The 22618-nt window shown below is 40.1% G+C and overlaps 1 protein-coding gene across 1 annotated transcript in view; it reads left to right on the top strand.

The window, feature by feature from the left end:
- The window catches only part of LOC122795507 (corticotropin releasing hormone binding protein), a 285745-nt gene that overhangs the window by 174023 nt on the left and 89104 nt on the right, over positions 1 to 22618 (top strand). The window contains exon 6 of the mRNA XM_044063692.1: positions 2852 to 2969. Coding sequence (XP_043919627.1) covers positions 2852 to 2969 — 118 coding nt within the window. The remainder of the gene's footprint in view (positions 1 to 2851; positions 2970 to 22618) is intronic.

Here is a 22618-nt window from a genome sequence, read left to right on the forward strand (position 1 = left end):
ATATATATATATATATATATATATATATATATATATATATATATATATATAATTACCAGGGGTGGGAGGTGCAACCCCTCATGGGCAGCGAATTCAGGCAAGTGTATGTTCGACATTACAAGTGTATTCCATATAAATATGTATATGTATTTATATCTATATGTAGACAGATAAATCTAGATATACAGACACACTCACCCACAAATATATATAGATATAGATCTGGATGTTATATGAATTATCCATCCATCCATGCACAGCCCCATTTTCCCATTTTTACACATGGGGTCAAGGTTTCGCTCAAACAGTGACAATCATCTAATCTCAGGGTTTACACTGTAGGGTGGCAAGCCCTGCCACAGATGTTACATGATTTATCTTTGCACACATTTCATTGCATGCTGAAATGCTAGGGTTTTTTGTCAGTGGTACAATTGGTTAAATTATTTACTGTTAAATGTCATCAGATTGACCATTACATAATTCAGGTGGTTTTCTCCTTTATCTGAAGTTGTGCAATCCTGCAATTAGTATATTTAATTTCTGGGAATGTAACAACCTGTGTGTTTATATCTGTGCTAACTTTTTTGATGACTTCAGTGGCAACAAATGGTAATCAGTGATGTGCTTGCTTGATGTTTGGTGTTTCAAACATGTTTTATATATATATATATATATATATATATATATATATATATATATATATATATATATATATATATATGCACACAGACACACACACATATATATATATATATATATATATATATATATATATATATTTTTTTTTTTTTTACTGTACATCCAAAGAGCATTGGAGATACTGATATATAGAAAAACATAGGTTTATTGTGCATATCCAGTCAAGAATTGAAAATAAAAGCAGTTTTTGACTTCCCAATCACAAAATGAAATAAAACGAACAAACTGCTTTAGGTTAGAATTCCACAGAACAGTACCTTTCTGTTTTTCTTTTCACAGTCCACAGATCACTTGCTGTAAATATGCTTTTGCAGGGCGTTCATACTATAGGATTCAACCAGGACTCAGCTCCAGTGCCCTCTACAAGGTATTCAGTTTGATGTACTCCACAAGTTAGCTCAGACTGGGTATTGTACTCCATACTTCTAGAATTTTCCTTCCAGGTAATCTGCAGATGAGGGTCTTACTTCCTTGGGGATGATTATAGAAATGAGTACAGCACTCAATGACTTCTGCACTGGCACTAAATAAATCCAGTTTTATATTTGCCTTTGATTCCTTATTCTTAAGTACAATTTGATTAACTGGAACATGAGCAAGAGCGGTAAACAAGAATGAGATCATCTTGAATACAGATGAATTTTGACACCATTGGCAGAAATAGCCCCATCTCTCCTCCCTAATATCCCTTTACACCCCCCTCCCACACTCTATGCAACTCAGACCAGCACCTACTTGACACCTACAAACCCAACAAAAATATTGGCAAACTTATTTGCAAAAGCAGTGTGTCCCAGGCTTGGAACAAGCTCCCTCCAATATCCGAACCATTACCACCACAATTTTTTTTAAATCCGAACTCAAAAATTTCCTCCTAAATGCCAGCACGTGCCATTGCCAAAATCTTATGTAATCCCACCCCACTTATACCACTTTGCTATCTCTCATATTCCTACCTAAACTGTCTTCATTGACTCCTTTCTGAAACGTATGTCTCTCAATCCACTTCTTCCAATAATTTCTTGTGCTCTGAATACAGCAGCAATACCAACTATATTTGTCTGTCACCTACTTACATCTTCTTACATAATTCCAAGCTAATTCTAATGTGTAACCTCAATTGTGTATACTCATTTGTAGTTTCTGCCTGTAACTGCTACAGAACATTTTTCTAAGCCTGTAATTTATTTTACATTCTAGTCTGTTCCAAAATGTGTATTTCCTGCAATGTATAATGTTTTCTCCTTGGATCTCCACTGAAAATGGGCCACTGGCTCAGCTGGACTAACCCATTTAACAAATGACAAATAAATAAATAAATAAATATGATCTGGTCTTTGCAGGAATGCCTGATGTCTTACAGCTGTTCAAATATTTGCATTATTTATGTATACATTCACACTGTATGAAACGAAGCTGAATTTTGACTTAATTTATGTATCAGTCTTCTCTTATAGGCTTTGTAATAACTTTTAACTGCAACTGTATAATGTCAGTGTGGAGCTTTTCTCCCCAAACCTCTGGTGAAAAGGGGATATTGTCTTTGTCAGACTTTCCCGGTAAACAAATGTCAAATAAAATAAAATTAAATTATGTCAGTATACCGTTTCACTAGCATTGATTTTCTGTGGCTGACAGTGGATTTCAAACACATTGGTAAGAACCACACATTCTGCAGAGTATCTCAATATAAATGTGTTGTAATGATGTAATAGTGATGTAAACATGATCCTCTAGTACCATGTTATCTCACTTTACACATTTTACTTGGAACCGCCTTCTAAACATGTGTTCTGCCTTTAGGGAAATATAAACCACATAATGCCTTACATCCGAAATTGGTACAATAAATTTTTGAATTGTTTTATAAATAGCATGTTTCACTACTTCCAGTTGTTATTAAAAGATCATTATCTAATGGAACTGCATCTCCGATTTTCTTTTATTTTTCCCTCATCCAGTCTTTTGGCATTATTTTCTTCCATGGAATGTAGTCATTTAGAACTCCGGCAGTAGACTTGTCACTGTCATTCATACCATATAGTTTTACATACCATATAGTTTTAAATGTAAAAACATGCCTTTATTTTACAGAGATTATTATTGATAAATCTACTTAGGTATAACATTTCATTGTCCTCATTTGCAGAAGCAGGCAGCAAGCTGCAGCGGACAAGGTGACTTTGTAGAACTACTGGGCGGCAATGGGCTGGACCCTTCAAAAATGCATGCTGTGGCTGATTTATGCTACTCTTTTAATAGTCCAGGTAAAGGTCTGTGTTTCTATAACACTAGTGAAAAAAATGTAAATTATGCAATATCAGATGTTTTTCTTTATGATCTCTTCTTTTACTGATCTTTTTTCATCAGTTACATGTTAAACAGTCATTTGTCAGTCATAAAGCATGTTTTTCTTTCTGTGAAATACTGTGTAGTATGTCTGGCAAGAACTTCATTGCAGTTATATAGAAATGATTTTATATGGAGATTTTAAAAACAATTAGCATTACATTCAAGAGCAAATGTTGTTAAAGCACCATAACAGCTGAAGTTATACCATAGTATTAATCAAAATCAAGAAATGCAGATTTTCAGGTGATCGTATACTTTCGGACAAACCTTTGCTGTTCTTGCAGGTGTGGTCAGTGCTGACTTGACTGATATCCCATTTGGAATATCATTTAAGGGTGGTGGTTTTGTAGATAATTATCACTATTGAAGTGATACCCTGACCTCATGTGCAAAAATTAGAAAAGGCGTTGAGGATGAATGGATAGATGGATTCTAATTCTGCGAACTGTAAAAAAGATTAAAGTAAAACATTTGAAACTCTAATATCTGGTATTACTGGCTAGATGAGAGTGAAAAATGACTACACACACATCAAGCAAGGGGACTACAGCCCCCGTGCACTCCCTGCTATGCAATTAATGTGTCACTGCCTTATAGTCTTAGGTTGTGAGGGCCTGGGAGGTGTGCGGGAGGTGTGGAAGCTCCCCATAGACATTAAAATGTGTATGTTTTTAATGTCTCATCTTCATAAAAACAACCTGTTTATCATAAACATTCTTTTCTTGAAAACTAATTACAATGTCGGTCATGACACACTGGAGGGGGGGGGCTTGCTACTGTGCACCCTTCTGTGTCCTAATATAAACAATCGCCAGTTTTCCAATTACTTACTTTAACATGATATGAAGAGCATTTATCTCTGAAGGCTGACTACTGGTGTGAAAAGCATGTATGAAATAGTGCATAGCTGCTCAAAATTGCTCACTGGTGAATTGAATTTCCTTTAAGGAGTAGTCTCCCTTTCCACTAAGAGACAGTGTAGTCAGAGGTTCTTTAAGTTCAATAAAGAACATTGCCTCAAACTGAAAACAGACATTATTTCAAATGCCTCTCGAAAATGTGTTTTGTTTCAAATGGCAATCAAAATATCTGCTATTCAGCTGGTCCATTATACAGCTTTTATTTTTCCTTATTGTCTAAGATGATTTCACATAATGAATATTTCTCCATTCAGACTGCATAAAAAGGTATGATGATATCTACAATGAGCTGAAGAAAATGTATGTCTAGGATGACAAGGTTTAAGTTGTCACAGTTTGTCAGTTAGTAAGTCATGTTTATAAAAGGGCAAGGTGATGCTAAGAAATATTTGGAAGCATTCAATACATGCATCCCAAGCTGATAGCTTACTGCTTATTATTACACTATACCGTGACCGAAAGCAAGTAACTTTTTCATGTTATGTGACAAAATGCTTTGGTGAAAAAATGATTGCTGTTTTTGGAAGACTGGCGTTAGCCATATTTACTATTACAATTTAATAAACACAGCATGTGGAAGTTTTTAGGCTTTAGATTATAGTAATGCATACTACAAAACTTAGAAGGCATGCAGCTAATTCAAATGTGTACCACTTTTCGTTTATTTTAAACGTTTTTTTTTTTCAAAATGGTTTCCCTTATTTCACTTGCACATCATCTCACTGCAAATAATGAATTTAGTCAATGTATACAGAATCATAACATCACTGGATTGTTACTGTAACTGTTCATTAGCTGGGGCCACATACAAATCTTGAAAATTAGTGAAGTCATGGAACCACGATGAATTGCCGTGTGAACTATGTAACACAGGCACACAAAAGTGAGGTGTGGTGCATAAACTGCTTTTGTTCATGTTTAAAGCTCAAACGGTGAGCATTTATATTTGATCACAAGAACGTATGTCCATAAAGCTCTAAAGGATGATCCATAGGATGAGTGACATGACAGATCCTCTGACGGAGCATTAATGAAGAGAATCAGACGTGTGACATGATGGCGGATAATTCCTTTTTTCAAATTTGAAAAAAAAAACAACATATAAATGGTCTGCCTGGTATTGATTTCCTAATATGAATATTTGAAAAACGAGGGTCTTTACATGAAGAATGGCAGATTATCTCCCTCTCCCATCTCTAACACCGTCAGCAGTAATTTGCACATTATGGATAAAATAACTTAAAGGATGCCTTTCTTTTTATGTCTGCTTTTGCTAATATTGTGCAGAAAGTACTTTATAATGTCGCTAAAAATTATGATAAAGAAAAAACGTTTTGACTTATTGTACTTGATTCAGATCTGGAAGCGTCTATCCTCTAATATTCATCGAACTGATGCACCAGACTTGCTTAAGGAAAAAATATCAGTGTCCTCATAATTTAGCTGTCTCTCTCTAAAACTTGTGTGTAACTCCAAGGGCATTAAGTGGTTTCTATTATTTAGTGCACATAAGTGTAAGACAGCTAAATCAAATCTACAATTCAACTTCTTTCTACGGCTTCTTGATGATAACTCTAGCAGGTGAGATCATTGTCACCAACCCCCTTTCTAGCATTTTTCTACATGGGATTGCTGTGTTGTGTCAGCTGTCATCACTATTAATTCAACACCACTCTTCCACCTTCTGTAACAGTCATGCCTGACTGTTGCAGGTCTTCTCTCACACAAACCATCCACATCTTTGCTTGATGCCCTCATTTCCTTTTGAGTTGTTCCTTTCTGTCCCAAATCGTCTTCACCAGATTACCTTCTTTTCTGCACAAGTGCTAGAATCACCATCTTTTGTTGTCTTTCACCTTCTCTAGAACTGGGGCTACTTTGACTTCTACTCTGATGGTCCTATTTCTTTGTACCAGAGTGTTCACCCTTCCACCTTTCTCAGGCACTTCATCTCCAGTCACCTTAAGCTTCCTCAACTGCTCTGCCTTTACAGCCCAGGTTTATATACCATACAGTAGTACTACTTGCACCTCAGTTTGACACCTTACTTTTCAGTTTCTTTGGCATTCTTACCCCTGATGCTCTGTGATAGTTGGCTGCAGACCTTCTGAGTCAAGCTTTGACCTCCCCATTCAGATTTCCCTGCTTCTCAACCACTTCTTGCAGATACTTGAAGCTATTAACCTGTTCAGCTATTTTCCCTTCTTTCTCAGCCCTCATCTACTTTTGATTTCCTGCATTTGCTGTCTTACAACTGTCTTATCTGTATTGATTTTCATTGCTTGTCACTTTGGTATTCCATTCCTTTGTCCTTTGCTGAAATTCTTTCTTCAGTCTGCCTGTAATGCCCATTGTCTGCCTACAGTAACTTTGCTGATCTTTCCCCAACAACCTGTTTGCTGATGTAGTCCATCAGCAGTATGAACAGGCTTGGTCCTGAACCTTGATGCATACCCACTCCCACTGGAATCCCCTTTGTTTGGCTGAGTACTGAGAGTATTTGAGTTAGTGGGTCCTTGTACACAGTCTGCATTAATTCAGTCAATGTTTCTGGGACTTCATACCATTGCAGGGCTAACCAAATCAGCTTTCTTGAGACCTTGTCATATGTTTTTTTTCTAAAACTAGGAATGCCTAGTTGGACTCTTTCCTCATCTCTAGCCTCTTCTCAACTATATGTCTCACTGCAAACATCCGGTCAGTTGCGCTACACCCTGATCTGAATCATTCTGAACTATTCATCTTACTTTCACTAGTCTGCATATTCATTTATCAATCACCCTCTCTAAAACTTTCATGCAGTGTGGCAGGAATTTGCTACCTCTGTACTGCTCACAGTTGTGGCTGTTCCTTTATTCTTGTACACTGACACTAATATGCTAACTCTCCAGTCATCTGGGAAATGCCTTTCTCTCCATACTGCTATGAGTACCCTCAGGAGCTATTTCTCTCCTACCTCATCCAACATCTTTTGTCATGCCTGCTGTGACCTCATCTGAGCATGTTGTTTTTCCTGAAACCATGTTTCGTAGTGCTGTTGTTATTTCTGCTAAGATGGACTCCTCCTCTTCTGAGATGATACAGCTTCTGTATGGTTTTCTTCAATTAGAAACTGCTGGAAGTACTATGTCCATCTGCCTTTGATGTCCTACCTTATGAAAGGTATCTGACTATCTTTATCTTTCTGTCTTTGCTTCGCAACCTGATAGAGTTTTTTAGTACAAGCTACTGAGTTACCTTCCAGAAGTTGGTAGAGTGCCTACTGAGTTACCTTCCAGAAGTTGGTAGAGTGCCTACTGAGTCACCTTCCACAAGTTGGTAGAGTGCCTACTGAGTCAACTTCCAGAAGTTGGTAGAGTGCCTACTGAGTCACCTTCCACAAGTTGGTAGAGTGCCTACTGAGTCACCTTCCAGAAGCTGGTACAGTGTCTCTGAAGCCTTGTTCTTTGGTACTCTCTTACCCCTTGTAAGCCAACCAGTATTCCTTCTTAGCCTGGTCCATCTTTTCTATCTCCCACTTTTTTCCTGCACTCCTTCCTCCTTTTGAAGACTTCCTGGACTTTTGCATTCCAGCACCAGCTTTCCTTATTCTAGTATCATTTCCATGCCTGGCTCGGCTTAATACCTGTTCTATAATCCTCACACATGCTGTTTTGAGGTGCTGACATTCTTCTTCAGTTTGTCTTCTTCTTGAGGTGCTAGAGCCCTGAGTAATTCCTTAAACATTGTGCTTTCTTTTCAGCCAGCTACCAGGTCTTCAGCCTAGTCTCTGTTGAACCCAGAGCCTTCTCTTCCTTACTAGGAGGAAGTCTACTAGAATTGCATGTATGCCACTCTTGTATGAGATCTTGTGACTTGTCATTGTTGAACCATATGTTGGCCAACATTTATTAGACAGAATTCTAGAATGGCCTCTTCTTCTTTATTCCTGTTACCCTGCCCAAATGCACCAGGCAGTCCTCCTACCCTAAGGTAAACCAAGTCCAGGTCTCAGAAAAATGCAAGCCGAAGAACCAGCTTGCGTTTTTCTGGGACCTGGACTTGGTTTACCTTACAAGTTTTTCGTTCTGTTTGGATAGTCCTCCTATCCTGTTCTGTCTGACATATGTGCATTCAGGTTTCATCATGCTGTCCTGCTTTATCTAATGGACGCAGTAACTGCTGCCTGAATGCACTCTTTTCCTCACTATCAAAACCCTGCTATGGAGCATAGGCTGAGTTTATGAATAGGGTCCTATAATTACACTGTGCCATGAGTCTGTCACTAATTCTGATGACATTCGTCACTGTCATCTGAAGCCTCTCCCTTGCTCAGTTCCCACACCATTTCTTGCCTGTTCTTCTCCTGAGTACTAGACTGTAGATCCCAAGCCAAGTGTCCTTGCTGCATTGTCCTTCCATCTTGTCTCCTGAATAAAGAGGATGTCCAGCCTCTTCCTTACCATCATGTCATACACTTCTAGGCTTCATCCTGTCACTGAACATACACTGAGTGTAGCATTTCTTAGTTGATTTTTGGCAGGTTGATTTGTTTTACATTCAGATTTCATCCAACAGTGCTATCCCAGGTAGCCCAAACTGGGCAACTGGACACCAGTGGTGTATTGACCCAGTGATGCTGGGCTTTATGGTAGCCATACACTGGCCAATAGGAGCACATACACCCCTCCCAACATTTGCATGGATCCCTGGTGTAGGTCATGTCCTCAACCCACTTAAAACCATCAAATACCCATGGTCATTAGGTGACATTAGTCAACATAAATTAATCAGCTCAAGTCATATTTTACAATGTCAAATGACTAGTTCTGGCACAGTGTGCAGTCTGCAATCTTTGTCCTGCTATTTTGAGGATATTGTGCACCACCGTAGATGCTCAAAGCAGTTAGTCTGTGCATCTCTTCCCTCTATTGTCACCATATAGCATCTATGCTGTTACCCACGACTCCATTCTTGGGTGAGTTTGCAGTAGAAACATGCAGCATATGAGAACCCCAGAGAGACACAGGGAAAGTCTGCAAACTCCATACAGGCATTGACTGGAGGTCAGGATCAGACCTTGTACCTTGTGCATGGGAAACAAAGATATTAAACATTACTCAAACTGGTTTTCAGAAACATGTGAGATTTTTCCTAAAATAGGTTTCTGTAACACCTACATTAGAGATTGTAGGACGCATACCCTTGGTATGTCCAGTGACTTGGAGATAGCATGTTTGTTAAGATCTAGGCCAAGAGTGTGTTGTATAACAACTGGGACTTCTCCATAAAGCCATCATTAATTGAAAACACTTCCAATTTGATGTACATATATGGCCATTCTAAGGAATCTCAGACTTTACAGAAGTATATGAACGGTATTGCAGCTTGCACTTTCTTCCTTTTGTTCTGACTGGCAGATATTTAACTATAGCCACCATTTTCTTTAATATATCTGTAGTGCCTGGAGTGTGGTGTTTATGCTTCAATATTTGGAAAAGGGTTAGTTAACTGCTAGAGTGGTACGAGACCTGACCTAAATACATTTTGAGTATCCCCTGCTTAAGTATTTAAGGTCAGGTCTTGGGCTAGGCAGAAAAATCTGCCAGTACTGATCAGCAAAAGACAGTAACAGAATAAAAGATTTGTTTTTGCCTGCTTTCCATTATGATAACATGTCCCTGACTTCCTGTTATAAAATTAGAAGGTTACTAGAATGACACGTTATGTGTTTGACTGCATGTTCTGAAGTATGCAGAGTCTGAAAGTTAAATGTATATCATTATTTAGTGACTTCAGTCCACTTTACGAACAAGCATATGATGCAAAAGTCTGGACATTTTGTGAAAATCTGGACAGTTTAGAAGCATGGAATGTAAGAGTAAACATAAGGGACTAAGTTACATTGCCTTTCTGACAGTGGTCATTAAGTGCTTTATGGCTTTGAAAGCTAGCAAAACACTTAAGCTTTTTTTTATTGTAACTAGTAGTACATGGAGCAGATAAGCTCCATGCACTACAAAGAATTATGACTAGATCGCCAATCCTAACCTACTATGCGTTTTCAAAATGGATGCCAAGATTCACCTCTAGTGCTTTCTGTCCAGGTGTATTTCTTGGCATCCACATCTGCACATAGCAAGTTAAGGATCACTGACCTGCTCATAATCCTCTCTATCTATCTATCTATCTATCTATCTATCTATCTATCTATCTATCTATCTATCTGTGGATTATGACAGTCAAGCCTTTAGAAGGCCAGTAGTTGGCAACCGAATCTTTGAGCCTAGCAATTATATTCTTTATCATGATTATATTGGCAGCCATTCATTTGATCTTATTGTTACTATGGAAGTATACACAACCATTTCAGGAATGTTTGGAGTTTTTTTCAAGAAAGAAGCTTGCAAACTAAGTAATTACAAGGGAGTGACAGTCTGAAATGCTCTCAATATGTCTAGGAGGGTTTATACATTTTGCTTTCAGATCTATACAGGAACATCAATTTCACAGGATTGTTTTCTATTTACTTGTGATAAATTATTTTTGGATAATTACCATCATTCATTTAATGTCAATTAAAGCAAAAGCTAGAACAACTTTCATTTATAAGCAATACAATTAGGTTTTTATTTTTTTTTCATTCCTTTTGCTTATTTGTAAATGCTCTTATGTTTGCCCTTTTCTGTCTTTAATACTATTGCTGCTTGTGGTTTATGCACCTCTGAAATGCAGTTTTGTAAATCTACACTTAGATACAATAGTACATACGTACATGGCTTTGGCATAGTAAGATTCTGACGTTTTAATGTTAGTTGTCAGATTGAGGCACAACACAATTAAGTTAGCTAGTTTATTAGTCAGAGTATTTCAATTAAGAACTGTAATTTAATGCATATTTATTTAGTACAGTTTAGGGAGTACTTGTAATTTAATTTGCTTAGTTTGCCTATATTTTAATGATGACATGCTCCTAATAAGTGTCAGGACATCTCATTTGCAGAGAAAAATAAGAAAGATCAGTCATGTTATCATAATGCCAATAAGACGTACACAGCAAAAAAGTAATACATAATGTATAGAATTTGAATATCTGTCTTGAACCTCAGTAGCTTAAGTCTTAATGGCAACATCATATAAATGGAGGAGACATTGATAATGTCAGATATATCAGATTTGATCCTTCTGTCGTGTGTGTGTGTGTGTGTGTGTGTGTGTGTGTGTGTGTGTGTGTGTGTGTGTGTGTGTGTGTGTGTGTGTGTGTGTGTGTGTGTGTGTGTGTGTGTGTGAGTTTTTATTTATATGTGTGTGTGTTCATGTGTGCATGTGTGGGTGCATATGTGTGTGGTTATTTGTATGTGTGTGCATGTTTGTGTGTGTCTGTCTGTGTGCATGTGTGTGCGTGTGCGTGCGTGTGTGCGTGTGTGCATGCGTGTGTACGTGTGTGTGTGTGTGTGTGTGTGTGTGTGTGTGTGTGTGTGTGTGTGTGTGCGTGTGAGCATGTCTTTCCTGCCAAACTGCATAATCTCATTGACTTAAAAGAGTAAGTAAAGTTTCATCTGAATTACATTAATCCAGAAAGTGGGGGGGGGGTGTACTTCTTGGCTGACTTGTCTACTTTTACAAGCAGAACGTACTGTTTTATGAAGCATACTTAATGAAAAATGTGTTCAGGTTTGGTGATGATGATAACAATTTTGTTGTTGAGCATCATTGCATTTGCCAGTTTGCCAAAGTCTGATAAGCTTTAACTTTGTGAAGCAGATATTCCTATGTTCCATTTACAGCTTTGTAAAAGACTTGGAAAACAATCCTTTCTGAAACAGTGGAGCTTAAAATTGTTTAGGCATATGCAACTATCCTTTATTTTTATCAGCTTCTTCTAATGTTTCTCACAGATGATAAATCTGCAATCCCATAAAATGTTATTAAAAATGTATAACTGGATGTGAAATACTGTTGATTTCCAGTTAATCTTAAGACAGTTATCAGTGGAGGGCAAAACCTTTTTTCATCAGTGCCTTAATTTTAAAAATGGCACCAATAATGGTAATAAATTTTAATTGGAATAGTTTTAGTCACATGATTTCTTAAGCTGTATCATACTGCAAGACATAAATGTTAAAACCACTCATTTGGCTTATCTTGTTCTACTTTATGTAATTAATAGTGTTCTGTTAAAAATGCTTGAGGTTTAAAATGTACTCTTTGTCAGGTGGCTGCTGCAATATGTAGTTAACTGCTTACTGTGTAATGTTTGCATAATTTTCGGTCTTAGCAGTTCTAAAATATATTCCCAAAATGACAGCAAAGAAATCTCTGAGATGGTGAAATGGGCATGTGATTCAGAATAGAAATGTATAGGCTCACTTTTAAACAGCTTGTTAATGGAATTTTGGACCTCTGATTATTATGGAAATTGCAAAGGAAATGGTTGACCATGTTAGTAACAATAGTGGTCCTAGTTGATTCTCAATTGCATCTGTGACATCCTTCATTGTCTATATTATTTTTATTTATTTTGAGTATATCCAACATTTTTAAACATTCCACACATTAATTATGTACATATAATATAAAGATTACATAGATGAAAATTAGTATATTTTTGCATATTTAAAACGTCACCAAAAAGGGACAGAAAACAAAAGGAAAAACTCCTAAGGACTATAACTAAATTATCGTCCTTCCCTGTTAAATATTACTCATGTTCTAGAATGTAGTTGGCATTAATGATCTATAACTACTACTTGACAATCATCATCCCTTTTTTTCAATGCATCCATTCCTTATCAATTCCCCATCTGTTTTTCAAATCCCACAACTTCATCTATATCACCTCATTTAGCCCCCTCCATGGGCTGAATTCATAAAGATTACTAGAAAACATACATGATGTACACGTCTTGTGGTAACCTGTTGGAATTCAAAGACAGCCCTACTATGGTGTTTTTGCATGAAGAAGAGCATTGCCATGCTGGGTTGTCTCCATGGCCATGCTAGATGCTAATGAAACAATTCAGGGGAGAGGCATATGCTAATTAGAGGTTTAGTGGTAAGGTAGTGTTAGGAGGTGTGGGCTTGAATGTGTGTGAGTGTGTGTGTGTGTGTGTGTGTGTGTGTGTGTGTGTGTGTGTGTGTGTGTGTGTGTGTGTGTGTGTGTGTGTGTGTGTGTGTGTGTGTGTGTGTGTGTGGGGGGGCTTCATGTGTGAGTGTGTGTCTGCCTAGGAGATAGCAGTAGGGTAGCTAGTAAGGGAGTAAGTTAGATAGGGGTGTGTGGGGCAGGTGGCTGTCATACTTCCACACACCCCCAGACTAACAAGCATAGCCTGCAGAATTGGGTGCGTGGAAACACTAACAGTTAGGGGTGCCTCTATAAACAAATAGCTGAGGGGCAATTAAGCAGAATGGGGTTTTGGGTGATGGAAAAAAATAGGGGCCAGGGATTTAATCTCCTGGCTGAGCAACCCCTAACCAGAATGGGGAATGTGAGGTGTGGGGTAAAGCAATAGCATTAGGGAAAAGTCTTCAGCTATGTGCCTTAATGGCACACAGAGTCATTACAACACTAGACACTAGGGATTATTCTGCATAGCATGCCTGAAAGGTACGTAAACACAACATATGTCAGAGGGGTAGACACTAGACACCAGAGAAAACACTTTTACATCTTTGCATCAATAGCACATAAAGATAACAAGGTTGGGGGGTCCATTTGATATCATGGATAACTCAGAAGACACGAGATGGGGTAAACATTAGATCCCATGGTTACATGGGGCCATGTCTTAAAGGCAAGTATTTAATACAGAAAAATAAAACAGGGTACAGAGAACCACTAGGCACTAGTGATAAGTAGCATGCTTTCAATAGCACTGAAAGGTATTCCAAACCTGTACCTTCCCAGCTCTTGCATAGAATACTAGTCTTCTGCATCACCACTGGACAGCAGGGATGTTTATTTAAAAAATGTAGGTGGACCTAAGTGAAGTAAAAGGCAGTTGAACCTTTGGCATTCAAAACCCCAGCATTAACCTACTGCACTAACTCATAAGCTGATATAGCAGTTTGTTTTTTTTGTTTTGTTTGTTTGCATATATTGTGGTTCTCGGGTATGATGTAATGCTTGCAACATTTCTTGACTTATGAGGTCAGGAAACATTAAACATATTTCTCAACCTGTTAGCACAAGACATCTGGAGAAAATAAATTAATGATGGGACAAAGTCAAAGAGCATTTGAAGTATAATGACAGCTTTAGCACTAGCGTGCATTTACTGAATGAAGGATAGAAAATGTAAAACTCTGATGACTGGAATTAATGACTGACTGTAATCAGTGAATTATCAGGGCAGGGGAAAAGTAGACACTGTGGATGTTCTAATAACAGGGACAGCTACGGGGTATGCGGGGTGTGTGTGAGTGTGTGTGTGCTTGACTTTATGCTTGTGTATGTGAGAGATACTACGGGGGGGGGTGCCTGTGCTAACATGATGCGGCTGCCACTGTTAACCTCCACAGCAAAGTGCTGACCTGCACTCATAGTAATGGTGAATTACAGATATGCAAATTAACTGACAATGAGATCTTTCCTTATTGCAGCTAATGTGGCTTATGAATTGTAAAATACCAAATTTTTATCACAGTCCTTAATGTGAGGGATAGAGTTCTTAATGAATTCTCAGGCATATCTGCCCCATACATGTTCATGCTCGCTCCTCTCTGTATCCTTGGGCTTATCTTCCCTATACATGTTCATGCTCGCTCCTCTCTGTATCCTTGGGCTTATCTTCCCCATACATGTTCATGCTCATGCTCACTCCTCTCTGTATCCTTGGGCTTATCTTCCCCATACATGTTCATGCTCGCTCCTCTCTGTATCCTTGGACTTATCTTCCCCATACATGTTCATGCTCACTCCTCTCTGTATCCTTTGGCTTATCTTCCCATACATGTTCATGCTCGCTCCTCTCTGTATCCTTGGGCTTATCTTCCCCATACATGTTCATGCTCGCTCTTCTCTGTATACTTGGGCTTATCTTCCCCATACATGTTCATGCTCGCTCCTCTCTGTATCCTTGAGCTTATCTTCCCATACATGTTCATGCTCACTCCTCTCTGTATCCTTGGGCTTATCTTCCCCATACATGTTCATGCTCACTCCTCTCTGTATCCTTGGGCTTATCTTCCCATACATGTTCATGCTCACTCCTCTCTGTATCCTTGGGCTTATCTTGCCATACATGTTCATGCTCGCTCCTCTCTGTATCCTTGGGCTTATCTTCCCATACATGTTCATGCTCGCTCCTCTCTGTATCCTTGGGCTTATCTTCCCCATACATGTTCATGCTCGCTCCTCTCTGTATCCTTGGACTTATCTTCCCCATACATGTTCATGCTCGCTCCTCTCTGTATCCTTGGGCTTATCTTCCCCATACATGTTCATGCTCGCTCCTCTCTGTATCCTTGGGCTTAACTTCCCCATACATGTTCATGCTCGCTCCTCTCTGTATCCTTTGGCTTATCTTCCCATACATGTTTATGCTCGCTCCTCTCTGTATCCTTGGCTTATCTTCCCCATACATGTTCATGCTCACTCCTCTCTGTATCCTTGGGCTTACCTTCCCCATACATGTTCATGCTCACTCCTCTCTGTATCCTTGGGATTATCTTCCCCATACATGTTCATGCTCGCTCCTCTCTGTATCCTTGGGCTTATCTTCCCATACATGTTCATGCTCGCTCCTATCTGTATCCTTGGGCTTATCTTCCCTATACATGTTCATGCTCGCTCCTCTCTGTATCCTTGGGCTTATCTTCCCCATACATGTTCATGCTCGCTCCTCTCTGTATCCTTGGGTTATCTTCCCCATACATGTTCATGCTCGCTCCTCTCTGTATCCTTAGGCTTATCTTCCCCATACATGTTCATGCTCGCTCCTCTCTGTATCCTTGGGCTTATCTTCTCCATACATGTTCATGCTCGTTCCTCTCTGTATCCTTGGGCTTATCTTCCCATACATGTTCATGCTCACTGCTCTCTGTATCCTTGGGCTTATCTTCCCATACATGTTCAAGCTCGCTCCTCTCTGTATCTTTGGGCTTGGCTTATCTTCCCATACATGTTCATGCTCACTCCTGTCTGTATCCTTGGGCTTATCTTCCCCATACATGTTCATGCTCGCTGCTCTCTGTATCCTTGGGCTTATCTTCCCATACATGTTCATGCTCGCTCCTCTCTGTATCCTTGGGCTTATCTTCCCCATACAAGTTCATGCTCGCTCCTCTGTGTATCCTTGGGCTTATCTTCCCATACATGTTCATGCTCGCTGCTCTCTGTATCCTTGGGCTTATCTTCCCATACATGTTCATGCTCGCTCTTCTCTGTATCCTTGGGCTTATCTTCCCATACATGTTCATGCTCGCTCCTCTCTGTATCCTTGGGCTTATCTTCCCATACATGTTCATGCTCACTCCTCTCTGTATCCTTGGGCTTATCTTCCCCATACATGTTCATGCTCGCTGCTCTCTGTATCCTTGGGCTTATCTTCCCATACATGTTCATGCTCGCTCCTCTCTGTATCCTTGGGCTTATCTTTCCCATTCCTGTTCATGCTGCCTCATCTCTATATTGTGACTTTCCCTCTCTTTCCATGCTTTCCCTATCATTCCCCTAGTTTCACTGGCATTAAGCTGCATCTCAGCTCTCCCTTCCTAACTACATTCCTGCTTTTTAAAAGCTATTCTAAAAGACACTATGCTCAATTGGTCTCAACCTTCTTTCCATGTATCATACTCCAGATAACACTCACTCACTTACTCCCGCCAATTCCTAATTTCTCTACAACACCATTGTACATGCATTCAGCCAATGTTTTCTGTCCCACAGTTTCAAGAATCTGCTGTGTGTCTTCATCCTCAGTTACGAAACCTTAATGACATTCTATATCTCCTATGAATGAAACTTCAGTAATCTCCTGTCAGCCCTATATGCATCAAGGTCTGAAGCATCTTCAAATTCTTGGCTCACAGCTTTTCATCAAGTCATATATATATATATATATATATATATATATATATATATATATATATATATATATATATATATATATATAAAATGTACCCCATTCATTCATTTCAGTCTATTGAGTGTAGGCTTCCATTCCTGACTTACCCTTCTCAATTTCTTTTAATCTAAAATTTTGCTTATCCCTAATTCTAGACTTCAGTACTAATTGTATATCAAATAACCAGTCACCTTTATCAACTATAATACCACTCATGTACCTGGCCAGATTTCATTTATTCCTTTCCACCTCCTTTACCATTAGGTTTCCTATAGTTTTCTATCCTGCTTTCTTCCGCCTGACAGTTATAAGCTCAACATCCTTTATCAGTGCCCCCTACATGCTTCCCAACTGACTATCATCCACTCTACATATATAGGATAGGAGTCAAATTCTTTTTTAGTTAACTTCACAAGCTAAATTTGAAGAAAAATAGCTTCTCAGGCAAAGGACAACCACAAAGCGTATTAACAGCTATGTCCTTAATCTTAGCAGAACTACATAACATTGCACAGAACTTATTGTAAACGGCATCACCCACACTGAACCAAAGGCCATTGCCAACTTTTTGGCTGGCAGGTTCAGTAAAACTTTCTCTCCGCACTCCCGCACTGATAGTCCAAAGGAAATACCACATACCACAATCCCCCCAACCATTACCAGAGAAGAGGTTATCAATGCACTTTCCAAGGCCAAAATAACTGCATCAATGGGCCCAAATAACATCCCAGGATGTTTAATAAATTGCATGAAAGATTACTTCTCTGGTCCACTTGAATCATTTTTCAGAAGATGATGGCTACAGTCATTCCACTTACAAAGGCTGTCCAAATACTGATGCGGCTAACTATGGGCCTATCAGTCTTAGCAGCCTCATATGAAAGGCCATGGAAAGAATCATCATGGACATCATAAATGAGGGCATAGATAACTTGCAATACTGAACCCATCACAGTTCAGCTTTGTTAAAGAAAGGTCATGCCTATTAAATCTGGTATACTTTTAGAGAGGGTCATCAAAGCACTGGATGAAGGTGAGACTGTGCACACAACTTACCTCGACCTGACTAAAGCTTTTGATACAGTACCCCACTCAGGCATTATAGACAAGTTCACTAATTTAAGTATAAACCCTTTTATCACCCACTGGATAGCCAAATGACTCTGATAAGACCCAGGAGGTCAAAATAGGTGTGGCCATCTCCACCAAGAGGCCAGTCCCTAGTGAAGTCCCACAGGGCTCGTTACTGGGCCCGCTCCTTTCTTTCTCTGAAATGGAACCAAACGCTGAAGGTTTTATGACTGACTGAGTTTGCAGATGATTTGCAAGCTGGGCATTATCATCAACTCCCCAGCAGACACTAGCATTCTTCAAGAAGGTCTGTCTTTGACTAACAAATGGTACCAAAGCCGTGGTCTTAAGCTCACTGGTAAAAAATACATAATTGTACCATTTGTGAAGTCAACCAGCCTGCCTAATTGCCACGTTGGTAATACACCCACTAAGAGTCAACCTAGTGGTCAGGGATCTGGCTATGCATGAAGACAGCAACCTTACCTTCAACCGCCATGTGCCTACACAGGATCATAGAAGGTTACTAGGCTATTGGCCCTGAAGCCCTTATAATCCTAGCCAAGAGTTTAGCCTATGCTTAGACAAGTCAGCATCCAAACCCCCTATCCAGCAGGGACACAGGTGGAATCCCAGGGGTGTATTTTCTGTTTCCCATTCAGTTATCCAGGTTGCACTTAAAAAGGGATAATGAGGTACTCTGCTTGATGTGGAGAGGGAGTCTGTTCCACAGATGAGGGAGTCTCTGAGGCACAAATCTGTCCTGCCAACAAGTCCTATTGATATCACAGACCAGGTTGAGGTCACAAGCACAGGTTGCTCAAGTGGAGCTTAACTTACGGATATGCAGCAGTCCCATCAAGGAGGGGTCTGAGATTGCTCTGTATGCCAGACAGAGGTCACCTCTGAGGAGTCTGTATGAAACTGAGTAGAGGAACAGGGCTTTTAGCCTGTCTGTGTAGGGTAGATGTTTGAGGCCCTGGATTCTCCTCATGAGTAATCTCTGTGGTCTCTCCAGCTGCTGCATGTGCTTTGCGAGGTACATGCCAAAGGGGGGCATTGTACTCAATAATTGGCCTTACAAGGGAAGAATACAGGGATGTTTTTCCTCTTTGTCCCTAGATGAGATACCCTTACTTATGAGGTAGGCCATGTAGAAAGCTTTCCGTAGAATGGAAGTAACATGGTGGTCAAAAGTCAGGTTGCTATCAACCTGGGTGCCCAAATCCTTCACTATGGATTGTGTACTTAGGACATTGAATTGACCAATGCCTGGGGTATGCCATTCATTACATGTCTACTGCTTGAGGTGGCTTCCCCTGTTTTGATTAGGTGGGTTCTATCAGCGAGCCAGTTTGCTACCCATCTGGTAACCTATGGATTGGTGCCTAGTTAAGAGAGTTTATCTATTATGCCGGAGTGGGGAATAGTGTCGAAGGCTTTGGCTAAGTCAAAGTAGGTGGTGTGCACCATCTTCCTCTTAACCATGAATTTTGTGACTGTGTCAAAGAAGTTGAGCAGATTTAACAGACATAACCTTCCTTGACAAAGCCAGACTATGTGGGGCCATGTGTTTGGAGGTTGCCAATGCCCCTGTTAATGAGGTCCATGATAATCCATTCCATGGCCTTGCAGATCAGGCTAGTTAGGCTGATGGGTCTATAATTTCCCAGATTGGTGGATGGTCCACCTTTGTGTAAAGGGATGACAGTGGTTGTCTTCCACTCAGCTGGGACAAAGCCAGTACTCAGGCTTTGGTTGTATAGGGTGCCTAATGGTGCTGCAAGTTCATGCCTGAGTTTGTTAGAGATGCAGCCTGGGATGTTATCAGGTCCCACTGAGGCTGTATTTGTTTGCCTTTGAGAGGGCAGTGATGACCTGTTCCCCAGTACCTGCCCCCCACCGATTATCTCTAGGGATGTCCTGATTTGCTGATGGAGGGCAGGTACTGGGGAATAGGTCATCACTGCCCTCTCAAAGGCAATGATGACCTGTTCCCCAGTACCTGTCCCACACCCATTATCTCTAGGGATGTCCTGATTTACTGAGGGGGGGGGGGGACAGGGGAGAAGCTTTCACTGAATATGTCAGCCAGAAGATTGGCTATATCTACAGCATGTGTGTATGTGGCGTCCTTGACCACCAGTTTGGGTGTTTCCTTTGAGAATGTGGATATGTGTGAAGAAGGCCTTATGATTGTCTCTAGGGGATTTGGCCAATTTGGACTCAATGTTGGCTTTAGAGGATTTCACTAGTGCTCTTATTTGCTTGTTCAGGCTAAGAAGAGATTGCTTCAAATTGGGCACCTGCTCCTTCTTAGTCATGGACAGTTTTTTTTCCTTTTGTTATATAGTTTATTTATTGCAACTGTCTACCAGACAGGTTTACTTTTCCTTGCTGAGGATGATTTTGTCCTGTCAGGTATTCCTGATTCCATGCATCTATATAAATGCTCGTATAGAACTTTGGTGTAGATTTGGATATTGGTGCCAGTTTCTACAGTGGTGGGGGGGAGCTGTGAAGCTGTTTATACCATCCCTCAGGAGGTCAACTCTGCTTTGGAAAAGTTTTTTTTTGTTTGACCCTAGCTAGAGGGGGGTCAGGGGAGATGCTGACTTTGAAATTGACCACTTTGTGGTCGGATCTTACCAGGGAGGATGATACGATAGGGGTGCTGCAGTGGTTACTCATGTTGGTTAATACCAAGTCCAAGATATTATCACCTCTTGTGAGAGTATCGACTAGCTGTTCTAAGGCATTTGCATTGATAAAATCGAGGAATCTTGGGGCATTTGTGTTCTGGCAAGAGTAGATTTTCCAATCTATGGATCAGGATCAGTGTAAAGAATTGAATCTTGATAGATTTGAAGAGGTCCAGATAGGTGAAGTGGGCATCTTGAGTCAGATTTGGGGGCCTGTAGCTAGCTATAGTTTGAAGAAGGGTCTTGTCAACAATTAACTGCACCTGGAGAGTCTCCTGTCCATCATATTGTTTGACCAGCCTGGAGGTGTGTGTGTCTTTAATATATATTGAAACTCCACCTCCTTTGGCTTTGCTGCCCACAGTTTGGAGTCTGAATGCATGATAGGATGAGTAACCAGGTAAGGCTGGGGTGCTCTTTGCAGCTTTGAACCAGGTTTCTATGACTGCACAAATGTCAGCATCTTCCAGGGTTAAGAATGATTGCAATGAGTGCAGTTTCATGTTTAGACTCCTAGCGTTTAGCAGCATTACCTTTAATTTGCATTTTGTTGAAATTTTTATGTTGATAGTATCGACCTCATGACTTTTCTATAAGAAAGGCACTATGGGGGAGGCAAGGGCCTTTGCAAGAAGCCTGAAGCCCAAGAGAGACAGATGCAGGCCATTTCTAGCAAAGCATCGTGGTCTGTCGATCATATCTTCCCAGGCTGTCAGGTACTGGATTCCCCTGGAATGACACCAGAAACTAAGCCAATTGTTAAAGTCAAGCATTTTCTGTTTGTATTGAAGCATCAATCTGGGTGACACCAGACTGCTGCTTAAGGCTAGGGACATACCTGCCTGGGACACATATTCAGCGAGGTCATTCATGTCTCTCTTCATATAGTCCAGGGAGGTACATCACTAGTCATTCATGCCAACATGGACTATGACAGTCATAACAGTACCTGTTGTTTGTTGTTGAGAGACTTGAGTGCGTGTGTGATATGGTGGATTCTGGCACCTGACAACTAATAGTGACTTTCTCCTTATCCAGCCTGGTAAGAGGCACATCTGTGTGTCTCATAATGGAGTCTCCTATGACTAATGTTTTGGGTTTATGGTTAGGCCTTAGTGGTTGTGAGACACTGATGTGTGGACCATGCATGGTATGTGATGTGTAAGGTTGTGGAGTTCTTATGTGTTTTTGCCTCTGAGATCTCCTTTGTTTGGGTTTGTTTTTGTTGAGAGCCTCTGCGTGTGTGTGTGTGTGTGTGTGTGTGTGTGTGTGTGTGTGTGTGTGTGTGTGTGTGTGTGTGTGTGTGTGTGTGTTTTGTAGTTGTGGGTGGTGTTTGAGGTGTAGTGGTTGTGATGACAATCTTCTCAGTGCCAGATACTGGCTTGTGAGGGAGAGAGCGTAGACTCTAGCTTCTTTATGTAATTGCAGCTCTCACAAATTATGTTCCTAGGTGATAGTAGTAGTAGATAGTTGTCCATGCACATGAAGCAGTTGCTACACTGTCTCAGGATGCCCATATCAACCAGGCTGGCAGGAGAAACTGTAGGAAATTGTCCATCCATATTTGTCAGAATCTGAGGGAGAGAGGCAAGGGAGAGCTAAGGGGTAGGCCTAAAGCCCAAGTGCTTAAACAAAAACTAAGATGCTTAGAATAATACTTAAAATTTAAACTGGCTAAAAATAAGCAGTAATAAATGCAGCAGAGAAGATGCAACTGAACACTTTAGAGAACAAGTAGCAGGAAAACCAAGATGAAGTAATAGAGTAGGAGGAGGAAGCACAAATACTGTAAAAGCAGCTGCATATTTTTTTCCTTAAGTAAAGT

Source organism: Protopterus annectens, chromosome 2.part2 (assembly GCF_019279795.1).
Source record: "Protopterus annectens isolate FY-2018-M chromosome 2.part2, PAN1.0, whole genome shotgun sequence".
Lineage (NCBI taxonomy): Eukaryota > Metazoa > Chordata > Ceratodontiformes > Protopteridae > Protopterus > Protopterus annectens.